Source organism: Oncorhynchus kisutch, linkage group LG17 (assembly GCF_002021735.2).
Source record: "Oncorhynchus kisutch isolate 150728-3 linkage group LG17, Okis_V2, whole genome shotgun sequence".
NCBI lineage: Eukaryota > Metazoa > Chordata > Actinopteri > Salmoniformes > Salmonidae > Oncorhynchus > Oncorhynchus kisutch.
The window spans coordinates 16,540,291-16,557,945 of record NC_034190.2 but is presented as its reverse complement, the minus strand read 5'-3'; the positions used below and the strand labels follow the sequence as shown (position 1 = coordinate 16,557,945).

The following is a 17,655-nucleotide window of genomic DNA, read 5'->3' as shown; positions in this document are numbered from 1 at the left end:
CCTGAGTTTGTCCGGGATTTTTTTTTTTGGGGGGGGGGGGAATTCAGGGTCAACTAACTGTTGAGTTAGCATACACAAGGTGCAAGGTGGGAAATTGGTTGAGCATCAGAAGTTTTTCTATTGTTATGTCAGTCACAGAACATGTAAAGTCCTTGGACTATAAAGAGCACGTTAGGTTGCTTTAGTCCTTTATTTAACTATGTCTGTTAGGAAATGGACTTTGTGGGACATTGTGTTCAGTCAGTCAGTCATGGACAGAAAAGTTGATGTTGACAGACTCAAAGCATGTTGATGGGTTTGTATGGAAGTTGTGAAGGGTTTGTGTTAGGCGTGGATCGCTGTTATAAATTCATATTTCATAAAGCCTATCAGACTACTCCATAATTCAGAGCAGCCTGTCTGTGAAGGGGCAGGCCCCCCCAGGGAGCGTAGGTAGGTACACCAGCATTCTGCTGTCTGTGACAAAATGGTCTGTGACCAGAAGAGTCTGATTTGCCTTGACAGAAAAGCAGCTGTGACCAACCAGCAGCCACTTGGAGTGTATGCCAAATCAGGGAAGGACTAACCTGAACTTACCCAATAATAAATGCTAGTTTATGTTGCAACGCATTTTGCTAGGTGTGCACTAACAAAACCACCCCGGGTCACAAATTGTGGAATAGATCAAACGGTGGACCTTCCCCAAAGCTGACTTCAGTTAGGTTCAGCTTCATACTTCAATTTAGCTTTGACCATAAAGAAATTGTAGGACTTTGGATCACACTCTGGGTCTTGACCAACAACCAATTTCAGATGGCAACCAGTCCACAGTGAAGACAGGAGCACTTCTGCACAACAGTAGACAGAAAAAGACTTCAGAAAGTGTCTGGGAAATAAAGCTCCAAGGGTCATGGATTGAAACTGGGGAGAAATGTCCACTTGAAAACGGTCAAGAAACAATTACAGCTTTCAGTAAAGTACGAGTGTGTGATTACTTCATTCAAATTTATTTGTATATGTATATATATATATATATATATATTTTTTTTAAAACTAAATCCAAACCTTAAATTGTTAACATGAACACCTCAACAAGAACACCTCAACAAGAACCCAACTTAAACCAGTACAGTGATCTAGAAAAGCTCTAACCATCATATTCCCATCAACATGATTAGATTCCTTTAAGATCAATGGCTAGGTTACATCCCAAATGTTACTTTCGACCAGAGAAGTAGTGCACTATAAGCAATAGGGTGCCATTTTAAAACAACTAAGTACCGAATAGCATGGGTCATAGCAGGAGAATTGACAAAGAAAACTAAACCAAGAGATCCATGACAAGGTACAACTATGCATGCCGAGGGTACATTTAGAAGAGGTTATCCAGGGCAGGCAAAACCTTACGTCCACATACACCTGGGTAAACCGCTGGATGTTACTGATATGAAATCCCACCCATGACCCGATGTATCCAAATGTTATCCCATTTAAATGCACCCAGTTAACCCATTGGCCTGAAACGTGATTACATCAGGGTTTATCATTCATGAAATCAAAATGACACCATCTCAAAAAAAATTCTTAAACACACAATCAGTGCAACAATTTCTCTCAATAAAGTGAACTTCAAACTGTAGTGATGAACACATTGCTTTTAGTTATGTCCTTAATTTGAGTGAATTAAAATTTAAAAAAAGATTTCCCGACCCAGGCTGCATTATAAAAGTAGTTTATCAACACCTTCATGGGAAATTGACGCAGTGATTTTCCTCTTGGAAGAGCTGGAACAGTCCAAGTCAACTCCCCAAATGGCACCCTATATAGTTCACTACTTTTTATCAGGACCCTAGTCAAAAGTAGTGCACTAAATAGGGAACAGGGTGCCATTTGGGACATAACCTAAGAAACATTGACCAGTGCCACAATAAAAGGATCCATAACTTTGGAAACAGCAACACTCGAGATACCAGTGCATCCCAATTCTAAATAAACCCTCATAACAGAAAAGCAGGCAGGCACTTGGAATACAGTGATGGAAAACAAAATGGTGACTAAAGTAGCTTATTAAGACAGGAACAAAACAAATAGTACCTGAAATATGTGTTAGTGTTGTGCCCAATGCTGCCCTCATAATAATTCAACGCACTAGTTTATCTTAAATTGAAGCAGTATGGGGATGGAACGTGAATTAATAAAGGGAAAGTTAATTGATCTCACTATTCTAAAGATGAATTTACTGTATTACAAATCTATGTACAGAGAGGCCCCGCTAAAAGCTTAAACCCAAACAAACCGACATTAAAATAATTTCAACATAAATAGTACAAAATAAAATATAAATATGCACAGGTGAGCGTAAAAGTCTTTTGGTTTGGGACAATCAAAAAACCCAACAAAAACCCCCCCCAAAAAAGTGACACCACACATTGCCTTGTGTTATGAAAATGCCGAGGCACCAAAATTACTTCCTCTCTTCCCTGCGTGACAGTGGTTGAGGTGGTTTAAAAGCGGTCCAAACCCCAGGACCGTGGTCCTAGCCAAGCCAATCATGGAGCACAGTCAGTGACCACGCCCATCAGGTGTAAGTGTTGAGCCGCCACGGTCGGTGTGTTAAAATGGGTCTCAAAGCGAGCGAGGGAGGGATGTCAGGGAGAGAAAGCATCCTGGTAATGTAGATTTTTTAAGTTTGTTGCTTCTAGCACTCCAAAAGGCCAGGATGTCATCTTGTCGCAGTGCAGACTGGCACACATCACCCCCTGTGGTGGACAGAAAACAGACAAGCATTCAGCCAACCATCAGCTAGGATTATAGGGCTTTTTCAATTCCATTTTTTGATTCCTCACATCCTCTCGCCTTCTCAAGACCCATTGGATGAGACGGTCAGAGGTCCCTCTCCTCTGACCATCCAAGCCAATGGGTTGAGAAGTAGGCGATTCTTTCCTTTAGTCGTCAGATTGTGTGGACAGTTCTAGTATCTCAATTGGTCTTTTCTCAATTCCTCGCATTCTCTCTCCTCAAATTGCATTCAGAATGACCTTGGGTCCATCTCCTCCAATACGGTTGAGAAAGAAGCGAGGAATCGCGGGAAGACAAATTAAGATACTAGGACTGGCCAGTCTGACAAGAGGATAGAAGGTTCTTCAGGATGAACAGATTGTCATCATCTATAACAGACAGACAATGCTTCTTAAAAAAAAAGAAGAAAGAACTGCAGACAATTCACTTGGAGCGTTCAAATCAGCACTTAACAATCACTAAATGCTAATATCTTTGTGAGAAGAAATCACTGCAAACTGGAGGTAGAGAACAGAGAAGAGTTGTAAGAACAACGAAGAGATTGGTCAGAGACCATAGAGGAGAAAGGAAAGACGTATAGAAAGAACTAAAACAGCGGGAGGTCTGTGTATGAGCACCTGCACAGCGGGGGAGGGTCAGTGTGTGTGTGTGTGTGTGTATGAGCACCTGGCACAGCGGGGGAGGGTCAGTGTGTGTGTATGAGCACCTGGCACAGCGGGGGAGGGTCAGTGTGTGTGTGTATGAGCACCTGGCACAGCGGGGGAGGGTCAGTGTGTGTGTGTATGAGCACCTGGCACAGCGGGGGAGGGTCAGTGTGTGTATGAGCACCTGGCACAGCGGGGGAGGGTCAGTGTGTGTGTGAGCACCTGGCACAGCGGGGGAGGGTCAGTGTGTGTGAGCACCTGGCACAGCGGGGGAGGGTCAGTGTGTGTATGAGCACCTGGCACAGCGGGGGAGGGTCAGTGTGTGTATGAGCACCTGGCACAGCGGGTCAGTGTGTGTATGAGCACCTGGCACAGCGGGTCAGTGTGTGTATGAGCACCTGGCACAGCGGGTCAGTGTGTGTATGAGCACCTGGCACAGCGGGTCAGTGTGTATATGAGCACCTGGCACAGCGGGTCAGTGTGTATATGAGCACCTGGCACAGCGGGTCAGTGTGTGTATGAGCACCTGGCACAGCGGGTCAGTGTGTGTATGAGCACCTGGCACAGCGGGTCAGTGTGTGTGTGTGTGTATGAGCACCTGGCACAGCGGGTCAGTGTGTGTGTGTGTGTATGAGCACCTGGCACAGCGGGTCAGTGTGTGTGTGTGTATGAGCACCTGGCACAGCGGGTCAGTGTGTGTGTGTGTGTGTGTGTATGAGCACCTGGCACAGCGGGTCAGTGTGTGTGTGTGTGTATGAGCACCTGGCACAGCGGGTCAGTGTGTGTGTATGAGCACCTGGCACAGCGGGTCAGTGTGTGTGTGTGTATGAGCACCTGGCACAGCGGGTCAGTGTGTGTGTGTGTGTGTGTGTGTATGAGCACCTGGCACAGCGGGTCAGTGTGTGTGTGTGTATGAGCACCTGGCACAGCGGGTCAGTGTGTGTGTGTGTATGAGCACCTGGCACAGCGGGTCAGTGTGTGTGTGTGTATGAGCACCTGGCACAGCGGGTCAGTGTGTTTGTGTGTGTATGAGCACCTGGCACAGCGGGTCAGTGTGTGTGTATGAGCACCTGGCACAGTGGGTCAGTGTGTTTGTGTGTGTATGAGCACCTGGCACAGCGGGTCAGTGTGTGTGTGTGTATGAGCACCTGGCACAGCGGGTCAGTGTGTGTGTGTATGAGCACCTGGCACAGCGGGTCAGTGTGTGTGTGTGTATGAGCACCTGGCACAGCGGGTCAGTGTGTGTGTGTGTGTGTATGAGCACCTGGCACAGCGGGTCAGTGTGTGTGTGTGTGTGTATGAGCACCTGGCACAGCGGGTCAGTGTGTGTGTGTGTGTGTGTGTATGAGCACCTGGCACAGCGGGTCAGTGTGTGTGTGTGTGTGTGTGTATGAGCACCTGGCACAGCGGGTCAGTGTGTGTGTGTGTGTGTATGAGCACCTGATTCAGTGGGAGGGTCAGTGTGTGCTCACTTGGGCTGACCACATTTCGTCGCGTGGTCGAGTTTGGGCGATAGGCTGACCGAGATATCTTTAGTCGAGCAGTCGCAATAAATAAATAAATAATAATCATGGTGCACTGGACTCCTGTCTGATTCGAGCCTGTCTCGGTGGACTAATCCATTGCGGACCCCGTGGGGATGGCACAGTCCATCAACAAGACATGTGATACTGGAATTGTATCTGGGTAACCTGCTCCACATCCTCCATATTCCCAGTGGAGGAATAAAAGGATGCTTATGTGTTCTTGTATGTCTGACCTTTGACCCCCTGCTCCTCCCCCAGTACGCCTCACCACATGTTATATGTGGGTAAAAATAAATGGTGCAATACTAACCAATCTAATATTTTATAACAAATGGGCTTTCTCCTGCGTTGGATACGGTCGCACAGCAGAATCAGCACCTTTCCCTATGTTGCTAAATGCATATTATCAAAGTTAACCAGCACATTGGGATTGAGAACAATGCGACGGAGGCAGCAGCAGCAGAGAAGCAACAGCCTAATTATCTAAGAAAATGGAGGAGAGGAAACCAATTTCATTAGGTCTATAATTAATAGCCCAACTTAAAATGTGCCTGGCTTTATAAATCATTCATATATCTACAGAAATAAAACAGATCTTGCTTCTGTTGTCTGTGAGTGTTTGTTTAAGAGCTTACTGATTCCATGAGCACCAAGCCTCATGCAACGGCAAAATGCAGGATAAAGCAATTTAACAGATTGGTCTGTTATTAAATCTTTGCTATGCTGTAATAAAGGCTTGAAAAAAATAAACAAAATCAGTTAGAATAGACTGATATTACTTATTTATTGTTTACGCTGTTCAATACCAGGCAGAAAAATATTGTAAAACAGCACCTGTTGGTCACACACAATATACACGCAGCTCTCTCTCATATACCCTTGTTTATCGTGATCTCCTTATTGTTATTACAATTATGATCATAATATTAAGTCATGTTGTTATCATTAGTACGCTTTGCATAACAGCCTTGATTTCAAGGTTTAATAACAATCGCTAATCGGCATTTTTGGACGCCGATTACATTGCATTCCTCGAGGAAACTGCGTGGCAGGCTAACCTGTTACGCGAGTGCAGCAAGGAGCCAAAGTAAGTTGCTAGCATTAAATTTATCTTCACATAATCACTAGTTAACCTAGTAATAGCATCAACTATGTAGTTAACTAGCTTGTCCTGCGTTGCATATAATCAATGCGGTGCCTGTTAATTTATCATCGAATCACAGCCTACGTCGCCAAATGGGTGATGATTTAACAAAAGCGCATTTGCGAAAAGAGCACAATCGTTGCACGAATATACCTAACCATAAACATCTTTTGCCTTAAAATCAATACACAGAAGTATATTTTTAACCTGCATATTTAGTTAAAATAAATTCATGTTAACAGGCAATATTAACTAGGGAAATTGTGTCACTTCTCTTGCGTTCATTGCACGCAGAGTATATTAAACAGTTTGTGCTGCCAGCCTCATTGCAAACTAATTTGCCAGAATTGTACATAATTATGACATAACGTTGAAGGTTGTGCAATGTACAGCAATATTTAGACTTAAGGTTGCACATATTGCACTTTTACTTTCTTCTCCAACACTTTATGCATTTTTTAAACCAAATTGAGCATGTTTCATTATTTATTTGAGACCAAATAGATTTTTTGTATTATATTAAGTTAAAATAAGTGTTCATTGTTCATTCAGTATTGTTGTAATTGTCATTATTTCATATATAAAAATGGCTGATTAATCGGTTTCGAAAAATCATAAATCGGTCAACCTCCATCCTATACCCTCATTTTTCTTTATCTCCAGTAGTTTCCACAACTAAGTCAAATGTCTTCCACAGATCTGACTTCCCCTTTCCCCCAAGCAACCAGTAAACATTCGCCCATATCCAGTTTATTTTTCACATCCTCTGCATCCATTTTGCTGTCACGTATTACTGTGTTGAGAGTTTGTTATAGCCAATTTATTGATGTGATAAATGATAGGCTACAGGTCAGGCCCATTGTTTTTTTACATTTTAAAACCTTTATTTAACAAGGTAAGTCAGTTACGAACTAATTCTTATTTTACAATTACGGCCTACCCCGGCCAAACCCTCCCCCAACACGGACGACGCTGGGCCAATTTTACACCGCCCTATGGGACTCTCAATCATGGCCGGTTTTGATAAACCCAGATTTCAAACCAGGGTCTGTAGTGACGACTCTAGCAATGAGATGCAGTGCCTTTTCAGTCAGAAACAAGAAACTAAATGGCTGAAATGATGTAGCAGCTTCAGCACAGAGAGCGCAATAAACACTTGCTGTGGTGCCTTTTCACTGCAGTAGGGAGGAGAGCGACGTGTGCCAGTCACACAGACCCCCTTTTTAAACATCGTGACCATCGGGCTCGAGTAATTTGTGTGTCTTAATTATTTAATCAAACAGTGTGCTTAAAGCTTCAGTCAATCTAGTTGCATATGTAGTTGTTTTTTTTCAAACACATAGGGTGTTTGTCTATATGGAAAAATAAGTTTAAAAAAAGACCAATCGATTGATCAAAAGAACAGGACGACTCGGTCGACCAAGATTTTCTTTTGTCGTGGACAGCCCTAGCGGGAGGGTCAGGGTGTGTGTTCACCCGGTACACTGGGAGTGTCAGGGTGTGTGTGTTCACCTGGTACACTGGAAGGGTCAGGGTGTGTGTGTATGCGCTCACCTGGTACAGGAGGGTCAGTGGGCTACAGCAGAGTCAGCAGAGTCTGGACTCCACAGTCCACAAAGTTCTGGAAACGGTGCACCACATCACATCAAATAATGAGCCGGCTGAAACAACCACAGTGAACCTTAACACAGGAGCTATTACAGCAAAAACACCCTTGAAGAAAATCCGTCATCCTTAGCCTACACATGAATTACTGATACAGACTGGCGGAAGGTACTGTTTGTGAGCTCAAAAGGACTCACACCAACATGACAATATAAGCTTTACCAAACACTGCCACCCAGTGGCCATTACTTGACCAGCCAACAATACAGACGGTGCAAACATTCCAATCAGTTCAAATACAATTACATATCTGGTCATGCATTCTTAACAGTAACCAAAAGGTAGAGTGTCATTCAGAAGACGTGAGCGTCACCTGGTTGACAAGCCGTGTCCTCTGCTCCCCGGTCCAGTGTGGTGAGGCGTACTGGGGGAGGAGCAGGGGGTCAAAGGTCAGACATACAAGAACACATAAGCATCCTTTTATTCCTCCACTGGGAATATGGAGGATGTGGAGCAGGTGGGACTGTCTATCATGCTATGTTACAGTATGTCAGATGTATGTAGGTGGTCTAGGCATCTAGCATTTCACGCATGTATATTAGTTTAGTATATTATATTGTTGATACTCAATATGTCATGTTGTATTGCGTGTTTTCTCCAGAGGACAATAAAGTTGTTTTATTAATAGGTTCTTTGCCTGTACAAGTGTGTTTACCTGGTACGCGTAGGCGGTTTGTGAGTAGCTCATGGGCATCTGTGGCATCATGACTCCTTGAAGGCCGTTATACGAGTAAGGCTGAGAAAAGAGGGAAAAACTAATACTATAATATCTATATTGTCTCAGTGTAAGATATAAGATGGTCAACTGTAAATCTGGTGTAATTTTAGGAGCACTTGTGTAGTTTTCTTGGGCCATGTTTAGCAGAGCACAGCTTAGAGGAATGTTATGTAGAAAAAAAACATGTCTCTGACATCTAGAATAAGGTATCCCATCAGCTCTATTCAGGACATTTCTATTTGCAACGTCCAGTGTTTGCCTACTGAACATGGTGGGCAGATGCACTTTTGGGACCACTATTAGTCCAAAAGTGTGAACTGATCCAAGCCCATCTTCAAATCAAACTTTTTTTTGTTACATGCGCTAAATACAACAAGTGTAGACCTTAGAGAAATGCGAACTTACAAGCCCTTAATCAACAGTGCAGTTCAAGAACAGTTAAGAAAATATTTACCAAATAGACTAAAGTCAAAAAGAAATACGAAGTAACACAATAAGAACAATGAGGTCATATACAGGTCTACTGGTACTAAGTCAGTGTGCAGTGTACAGGTTAGTTGAGGTAATTTGGACATGTAGGTGAGGGTGAAGTGACTATGCATAGATAATATACAACGAGCAGCAGCACTGTACAAAAGGGAGGGTGGGGGGGTGGGGTCAAAGTAAATAGTCCAGGGGAGATTTGATTAATTGTTCAGCAGTCTTATAACTTGGGGGTAGAAGCTGTTGAGGAGCCTTTGGTCCTAGACTTGGCGCTCCGGTACAGCTTGCCGTGCGGTAGCAGAGAAAACAGTCTATAACTTGGGTGACTGGAGTCTGACAATTTTATGGGCTTTCCTCTGATACTGCCTATTATATACAGTTGAAGTCAGAAGTTCACATACACTTAGGTTGGAGACATTAAACTTGTTTTTCAACCACTCCACAAATTTCTTGTTAACAAACTATAGTTTTGTCAAGTCGGTTAGGACATCTACTTTGTGCATGAAGTAATTTTCCCAAAAATTGTTAAGACCGATCATTTCACTGTATCACAATTCCAGTGGGTACCGGTACTGAGTCAGTGTGCAGTGTACAGGTTAGTTGAGGTAATTTGGACATATAGGTGAGGGTGAAGTGACATACATACACTAAGTTGACTGTGCCTTTTAAACAGCTTGGAAAAATCCAGAAAATGATGTCAAGGCTTTAGAACCTTCTGATAGGCTAATTGACACCATTTTAGTCAATTGGAGGTATACCTGTGAATGTATTTCAAGGCCTAACTTCAAACTCAGTGCCTCTTTGCTTGACATAAGGGGAAAAACAAAAGAAATCAGCCAAGACCTCAGAATTTGTTTTTGTAGACCTCCACAAGTCTGGTTCATCCTTGAGAGGAATTTCCAAACGCCTGAAGGTACCATGTTCATGTGTACAAACAATAGTACGCAAGTATAAACACCATGAGACCACGCAGACTACATACTGCTCAGGAAGGAGACGCGTTCTGTCTCCTAGAGATGAACGTACTTTGGTGCGAAAAGTGCAAATCTATTCCAGAACAACAGCAAAGGACCTTGTAAAGATGCTGGAGGAAACAGGTACAAAAGTATCTATATCCACAGTAAAACGAGTCCTATATCGACATAACCTGAAAGGCCGCTCAGCAAGGAAGAAGCCACTGCTCCAAAACCGCCATAAAAAAGCCAGACTACGGTTTGCAACTGCACATGGGGACAGTACTTTTTGAAGAAATGTCCTCTGGTCTGATTAAACAAAATAGAACTGTTTGGCCATAATAACCATTGTTCTGTTTGGAAAAAAAGGGGGATGCTTGCAAGCCAAAGAACACCATCCCAACCGTGAGGCAAGGGGGTGGCAGCATCATGAGGATGGAAAATTGTGGAAATATTTTTATTTTATTTTATCTTTATTTAACTAGGCAAGACAGTTAAGACCAAATTCTTATTTTCAATGACGGCCTAGGAACAGTGGTTTAACTGCCTGTTCAGGGGCAGAACGACAGATTTGTACCTTGTCAGCTCGGGGATTCGAACTTGCAACCTTTCGGTGACTAGCCCAACACTCTAACCACTAGGATACCCTGCCACCCCATATTGAAGCAACACCTCAAGACATCAGTCAGGAAGTTAAAGCTTGGTCGCAAATGGGTCTTCCAAATGGACAGGCAAGGCTTTAGAAGCTTACCTGTCCATGCATACTTCCAAAGTTGTGGTAAAATGGCTTAAGGACAACAAAGTCAAGGTATTGGAGTGGCCATCACAAAGCCCTGACCTCAATCCTATAGATAATTTGTGGGCAGAACTGAAAAAGTGTGTGCGAGCAAGGAGGCATACAAACCTGACTCAGTTACACCAGCTCTGTCAGGAGGAATGGGCCATAATTCAACCAACTTATTGTGGGAAGCTTGTGGAAGGTTCCTCAAAACGTTTGACCCAAGTTAAACAATTTAAAAGGCAATGCTACCAAATACTAATTGAGTGTATGTAAACTTCTGACCCACTGGGAATGTGATGAAAGAAATAAAATCTGAAATAAATCACTATTATTATTCTGACATTTCACGTTCTTAAAATAAAGTGGTGATCCTAACTGACCTAAGACAGGGAATGTTTACTAGGATTAAATGTCAGCAATTATGAAAAATGGAGTTTAAATGTATTTGGCTAAGGTGTATGTAAACTTCCGACTTCAACTGTAGGTCCTGGATGGCAGGAAGCTTGGCCCCAGTGATGAACTGGGCCGTACACACTACCCTCTGTAGCGCCTTACGGTCAGATCCCGAGCAGTTGCCATACCAGGCGGTGATGCAACCGGTCAGGATGCTCTCGATGGTGCTGCTGTTGAACCTTTTGAGGATCTGGGGACCCATGCCAAATCTTTTCAGTCTCCTGAAGGGGAAAAAGTTTTGTCCTGCCCTCTTCACAACTGTCTTCGCATGTTTGGACAATGATAGTTTGTTGTGTATGTGGACACCAAGAAACTTGACACTCTTGACCTGCTCCACTACAGCCTCGATGTTAATGGGGGCCTGTACGGCCCACCTTTTGAGGGAGAGGTTGGTGTCCTGGCACCACACTGCCAGTTCTCTGACCTCCTCCCTATAGGCCGTCTCGTCGGTGTCATCAGCAAACTTAACGGTGTTGGAGTCGTGTTTGGCCACGCAGTCGTGGGTGAACAGAGAGTACAGGAGGGGACTAAGTACACACCCCTGAGAGGACCCAGTGTTGAGGATCAGTGTTGTTGCCTACCCTTACCACCTGGGGGCGGCCTGTCAGGAAGTCCAGTATCCAGTTGCTGAGGGAGGTGTTTAGTCCCACAGTTCTTAGCTTAGTGATGAGCTTTGTTGGTGTTGAATGCTGAGCTGTAGTCAATGAATAGCATTCTCACATCGGTGTTCCTTTTGTCCAGGTGGGAAAGGGCAATGTGGCGTGAGATTGCGTCATCTGTGGATCTGTTGGGGTGGTATGCAAATTGGAGTGGGTCTAGGGTATCTGGGAGGATGCTGTTGATGTGAGCCATGACCAGCCTTTCATAGCACTTCATGGCTACCGACGTGAGAGCTACGGTAATCATTTAGGCAGGTTACCTTCGCTTCCTTGGGCACAGGGACTATGGTGGTCTGCTTGAAACATGTAGGTATTACAGACTCGGTCAAGGAGAGGTTGAAAATGTCAGTGAAGACACTTGACAGTTTGGCCGCACATGCCTTGAGTACACATCCTGGTAATCCATCTGGCCCAGCAGCTTTCTTAATGTTGACCTGTTTAAAAGGTTTTCACGTCTGCTACCGAGAGCGTTTTCACAGTCATCCAGAACAGCTGGTGCTCTCGTGCATGCTTCAGTGTTGCTTGCCTCGAAGCGAGCATAGAAGGTATTTAGCTTGTCTGGTAGGCTCGCGTCACTGGGCAGCTCGTGTGTGGATTTACCTTGGTAGTCTACTAGTTTTCAAGTCCTGCCACATCTGACAAGTGTCAGAGCCTGTGTAGTAGGATTCAATCTTAATCCTGTATTGACGCTTTGCTTGTTTGATGGTTCGTCTGAGGGCATAGTGGGATTTCTTAAAAGCGTCCGGATTAGTCTCCCACTCCTTGAAAGCGGCAGCTTTAACCTTTAGCTCGATGCGGATGTTGCCTGTAATCCATGGCTTCTGGTTGGGATATGTACGTACGGTCACTGTGGGGATGATGTCGACGATGCACTTATTGATGAAGCCGAAGACTGACATGGAACCCAAACCGGCTGCGCTCAAATGTATTTTGTTCCCCTACACCAAATGTGATTACGACACGCAGGTTAAAATATCAAAACAAACTCTGAACCAATGACATTCATTTGGGGACAGGTTGAAAAGCATTAAACATGTATGGCAATTTAGCTAGTTAGCTAATTTGTCCTATTTAGCTAGCTTGCTGTTGCTAGCTAATTTGTCCTGGCATATAAACATTGAGTTGTTATTTTACCTGAAATGCACAAGGTCTTCTACTCCGACAATTAATCCACACATAACACGGCCAACCATATCGTTTCTAGTCATCTGTTCTCCTTCCAGGCTTTTTCATGTTTGAATTTATATGGTGATTGGCATCTACACTTTTATCACGACAACCGGCAAAACATTTTGTCTTTCAATCACCCACGTGTGTATAACCAATGAGGGGATGACACGTGGGTACCTGCTTCTATAAACCAATGAGGAGATTGGAGAGGCAGGACTTTCAGTGCGATCTGCTTCAGAAATAGGAATGACTTCTATTTTAGCCCTTGGCATCGCAGACGCTTGTTGGCGTGTGAGAGCAGTGTTGGTGCAATAATTGAATAACATGGATTTCTACATTTATTTTGCAACGCTCGCGCACGCGACGTGTCTGGTCAGCATGTGAGGTGGTGTACTCCTCAATGCCATTGGATGAATCCTGGAACATATTCCAGTCGTAGCTTGCAAAACAGTCCTGTAGTGTAGCATCCGCGTCATCTGACCACTTCCGTATTGAGGGGGGTCACTGGTACTTCCTGCTTTAGTTTTTGCTTGTAAGCAGGAATCAGGAGGATCAAATTATGGTCAGATTTGCCAAATGGAGGGCGGGGGAGAGCTTTGTATGCATCTCTGTGTGGAGTAAAGGTGGTTTTGGATTTTTTTTCCCTCTGGTTGACAAACTGATTTAAGTTTGTCTGCATTAAAGTCCCCAGCCACTAGGAGCACCATTTCTGGGTGAGCATGTTCTTCTTTGCTTATGGCCTTATAGAGTTGGTTGAGAGCGGTGTTAGTGCCAGCTTCGTTCTGTGGTGGTAAGTAGATGGCTACAAATAATATAGATGAGAACTCTTGGTAAATAGTGTGGTCTACAGCTTATTATAAGGTACTTTACCTCAGGCGAGCAATACCTTGAGACTTCCTTAATATTAGACATCTCGGACTAGCTGTTATTGACAAAGACACACACCCCACCCCTCGTCTTACCAGACGTAGCTTCTCTGTTCTGTCGGTGCATAGAAAAGCCCGCCAGCTATATATTATCCGTATCGTCGTTCAGCAACATCTCGGTGAAACATGATATTACTGTTTTTAATGTCCCGTTGGTAGGATAATCTTAATCGTAGGTCACCAATTTTATTTTCCAATGATAGCAAGAACAACGGATGGCAAACGTGCAGTGGGAGTTTACTCGCTCACCTACTGATTCTCAGAAAGCATCCCTATCTGCGGCCCCTTTTCCTGCGTCTTTTATTCAAGCAAATGACGGGGATCTGGGCCTGTTCCAGTGAAAGCAGTTTATACTTTTCGTCGGACTCGTTAAAGGAAAAAGTTTCTTCCAGTCCAAGGTGAGTAATCACTGTTCTGATGTCCAGAAGTTATTTTCGGTCATAAGAGACAGTAGCAACAACATTATGTACAAAATAAGTTACACAAAACGCAAAAAAAACAATTTGTTAGAAGAATGTAAAACATTAGCCATGTTCTTTGGCACCATCTTGCAACAGTGTGTGTTCTTAAAGGCACCCTGGGACCTGGTCAAAAGTAGTGTACTATATAGGGAATAGGGTGTCATTTGGGACCCAGCCAGTGGCTTTGGGGTGATGACAGGGCCTTACCTGGATGTAGGGATTGCCCCCGTTGAGTACAGGTGAGGGCTGAGCCACGCCCACAGGAGAGCAGCAGGTGCAGTAGATGTACTGGGAGGGGCTCATCCAGGGGACCTGACCAACCAGGTGAGACGGCATGGAACCTGGGCGGGGCAAACAAACAGAATGCCAGATCGCACAATGCCTAGATGTGGTCAGCTAACCACATCATTTGATGTAGCAATTTTGATGTCTGACTGCAGTCGATGACCTGGCACGCCACAATTGGTTGATGCTATGCAACATCTGCAATGTAGTTGACCTGGAACACGTTTAGCCACAACCCAGACTTCAGCAGTGGCAATAGAGTACCAAAGACAAAGTCAAATAGCTACTACAAACACACAGATTAACAAAATGAACACAAGTGAAGCAACTCACGTGAGCTCCTTTCCTTCATGATTGCTGGACCCAGCTTCAGTTTCCGCCCTTTAAAACTTATCTGTTGCTGCAGAGTAAACAAGGTGAAGAGGAAACACATTCGCTTGTAATTAGAATGAAGGCAAAATTTTAAAGACTTGTCTCCATTTAAGATGCATTATGTTAAATAAATGGTTCTTACGTCAACGATGGTTTGGATGTCGACATCTTCATTGAAGTAAACAAATCCATATCTACACAAAGAATGACATTGTTCCATATAAGGCCAGGTTAATTTGAATGGATCCAATTGCCTTGACTAAAGCCTACTAATTTGGGACTCACCCTTTACAGATGCCGCCACGGTAAGTGATGATTTTCACTTCCTTCACTGCACCAAATCTCGCAAAGAAGTCCCGGATTTCATTCTCATCCACCTAAAAAAAGGGCAATATGAGCAAGTTAGATGTTGACTTTATTGTATCCATTAGGGAATTATTTTTGGTTTAGGATCAGTTTAATTCCAGTGAGCAGGCCAAATGAACAGACTATCCCAGTGAAACATTCTCATCCCCTCCAAAGCACACTTAATCATAGACAACGCAACTTCCCATGTGGAGGCTCTGCATAATAAGTAATCAAATCAAAGTGTATTTTTCACTTGCACAGGATACAGCAGGTGTCAATGGTACAGTGAAATGCTTACTTGCAAGCTCAGTGTAGGGGTCAATGGTACAGTGAAATGCTTACTTGCAAGCTCAGTGTAGGGGTCAATATCAAAATAGAAAAAATTTAAATAAAAAAATTATCATTATAAAGTCAATACAAGTATACTTTTTTTATTTTTATGAAAATGCCAGCAGAAAGAAGACAAGAATATACACTATAGCAGTTAGTTATTCACCTTCATGTCGATTCCTCCAACAAAAAGTGTGTTTGGTGTCATTCTACCTTCAGGTAAAATATAACCATTTGACAGCTTCAAATTTAGGGATGTCTGAAATCCATCTCTCTGTTTCTGAATATCCTGGAATAAAGAGAAAATAAATATTTAATTGGTCACTAGTTCATTTGCCTGGCACTTTTCTATAAGCAACCACAACAGCCTGCTGAAGAAGTTGGCAGAAAGATATTAGCCAACTACTGTAGGGATCCATTGTGGCCAGTACCGGAGTAGGCGTCAATCATCAAGATAAAATTAATCTACTGACCTAGCTAGCTAGCTCAGACACAGATGAAAGGCGCTAGCTAGCGAATATCCTGGGTAAACTCAATCACTCTAATATAATTTCAAAAAGGCAAGCGGGAAATCGTTGACAATCATGAGCACAATCCACTTATATTTCAGCAATCAGGATATTGTCATTGTCCGACAGTTCCCGGCTAGGTAGCTAGTTCCCAACCACTTAATAGAAAAACGGATTAGTCCCAAGACATTTTTATTAGTCTGTGCTAACTACAACTTCGACATATCAACTAGCTGCCTTATGAACGAGTATATTTTAGTGCCAGGGCCCTGGCTAGCTAGACTAGGAGGCACCCGCCATCACCAGAGCTGGTAGCTAAGCCATGTCAACTACCTACTTAGCTATAAACATGCTTAACCTTGTAATAAACTGGCATATCAACTGGTTTAATCAAGCATGCTAGTTAGTATTTTAGATAATGACCTAGAAATGTTTCACTTGTAGCTTACAAGTTCGCTAAAGTCAGAGAACTTTAGCTCGCTTTTGCGAGAAATTGGACAGCGAAAAAATATCACAGTTCGCTAACTTGATCCGCGTATCAGAAAACTGTTCAATAGACGTAGTAGAGGCCGGGCAATTAGTTCACTAACATATTGCATATATATGTATTGTGGTTGGATCATTGCCAAAACACAGATTTAGCTAGATACTCACCATTTCTAAAACCGTTAAAACAGAATAAATTAAACACACTGCCGCGCAAACTTCCCCGCTTCAAGTGCACGAAAAAAAAAGTTGAAACTAATGACTGTCAAAAAGTCACGCCCAACGCACTTGCTGAACCTAATTGGGATGTTTCAAAACGTAGACAAGGGGTGTTTTTCCGAATGTTTTTATGATCTATAATGGTTTATACGGGTCATTTAGTTACAACTTTGCTAAAAACAGTAGGCTATATTTTAAAGATTTACAATATTTAATTGTATACACCTTTATTGATAAATAACGACGTCTGATATCGAGAACCTAGTTTACAACGCCCTCCCAGATGTGAATCAATGGTGTCATACAAAAATTAGAAGTGTTTCTGTTATGAGATGCGATATGAGGTAAGTTTCACAAAGATCAAGATTGTAGCTGTTTAAAATGTGTAGGAAGTAAAAGTATACGTATCCATCCAGCTACAGCTTCATTATTAAAAAAAAATCACAATATGACAGAAATGGCAATCAATTCCATATTTGATTAAATATAAATCAGTCAGATGAGGATAAATCGAGCTGCCACATATTGGTATTGCTCATGCATAGCAGGTAGAGTGGCATGCAGAGAAGAGGCAGGGCAGGGCAGGGCAGGGCAGGGCAGGGCAGGGCAAGGCAGGGCAGGGCAGGGCAGGGCAGGGCAGGGCAGGGCAGGGCAGGGCAGGGCAGGGCAGGGCAGGGCAAGGCAAGGCAAGGCAAGGAAGGAGGGTGTGGTCAAGCAAGGCATCCCGGAGGCTAAATGCCCTAAG

General features: G+C 43.4%; 1 protein-coding gene across 3 annotated transcripts; it reads right to left on the bottom strand.

Moving 5' to 3' along the window:
• Positions 1 to 965: 965 nt before the first annotated feature.
• dazl (deleted in azoospermia-like) lies at positions 966 to 16,987 on the bottom strand. 3 transcript variants are annotated; one of them, XR_002257508.2, is made up of 10 exons: positions 16,860 to 16,987; positions 15,863 to 15,985; positions 15,304 to 15,395; positions 15,161 to 15,212; positions 14,980 to 15,046; positions 14,569 to 14,702; positions 8,413 to 8,493; positions 8,071 to 8,121; positions 7,647 to 7,753; positions 966 to 2,738 (listed from the first exon to the last, which is right to left on the bottom strand). XR_002257508.2 is itself a non-coding variant. In XM_020505110.2 (10 exons), exons 1-9 carry the CDS (start codon positions 16,860 to 16,862, stop codon positions 7,669 to 7,671), a joined length of 648 nt encoding a protein of 215 aa, XP_020360699.1. In that variant the 5' UTR covers positions 16,863 to 16,987; the 3' UTR covers positions 966 to 2,738; positions 7,647 to 7,668. The 3 variants fall into 3 exon arrangements, 2 of the variants coding, with proteins under 2 accessions (XP_020360699.1, XP_031651073.1); XM_020505110.2 differs by having other exon boundaries at positions 7,647 to 7,713; XM_031795213.1 differs by having other exon boundaries at positions 7,647 to 7,713; positions 16,629 to 16,860.
• Positions 16,988 to 17,655: the final 668 nt, after the last annotated feature.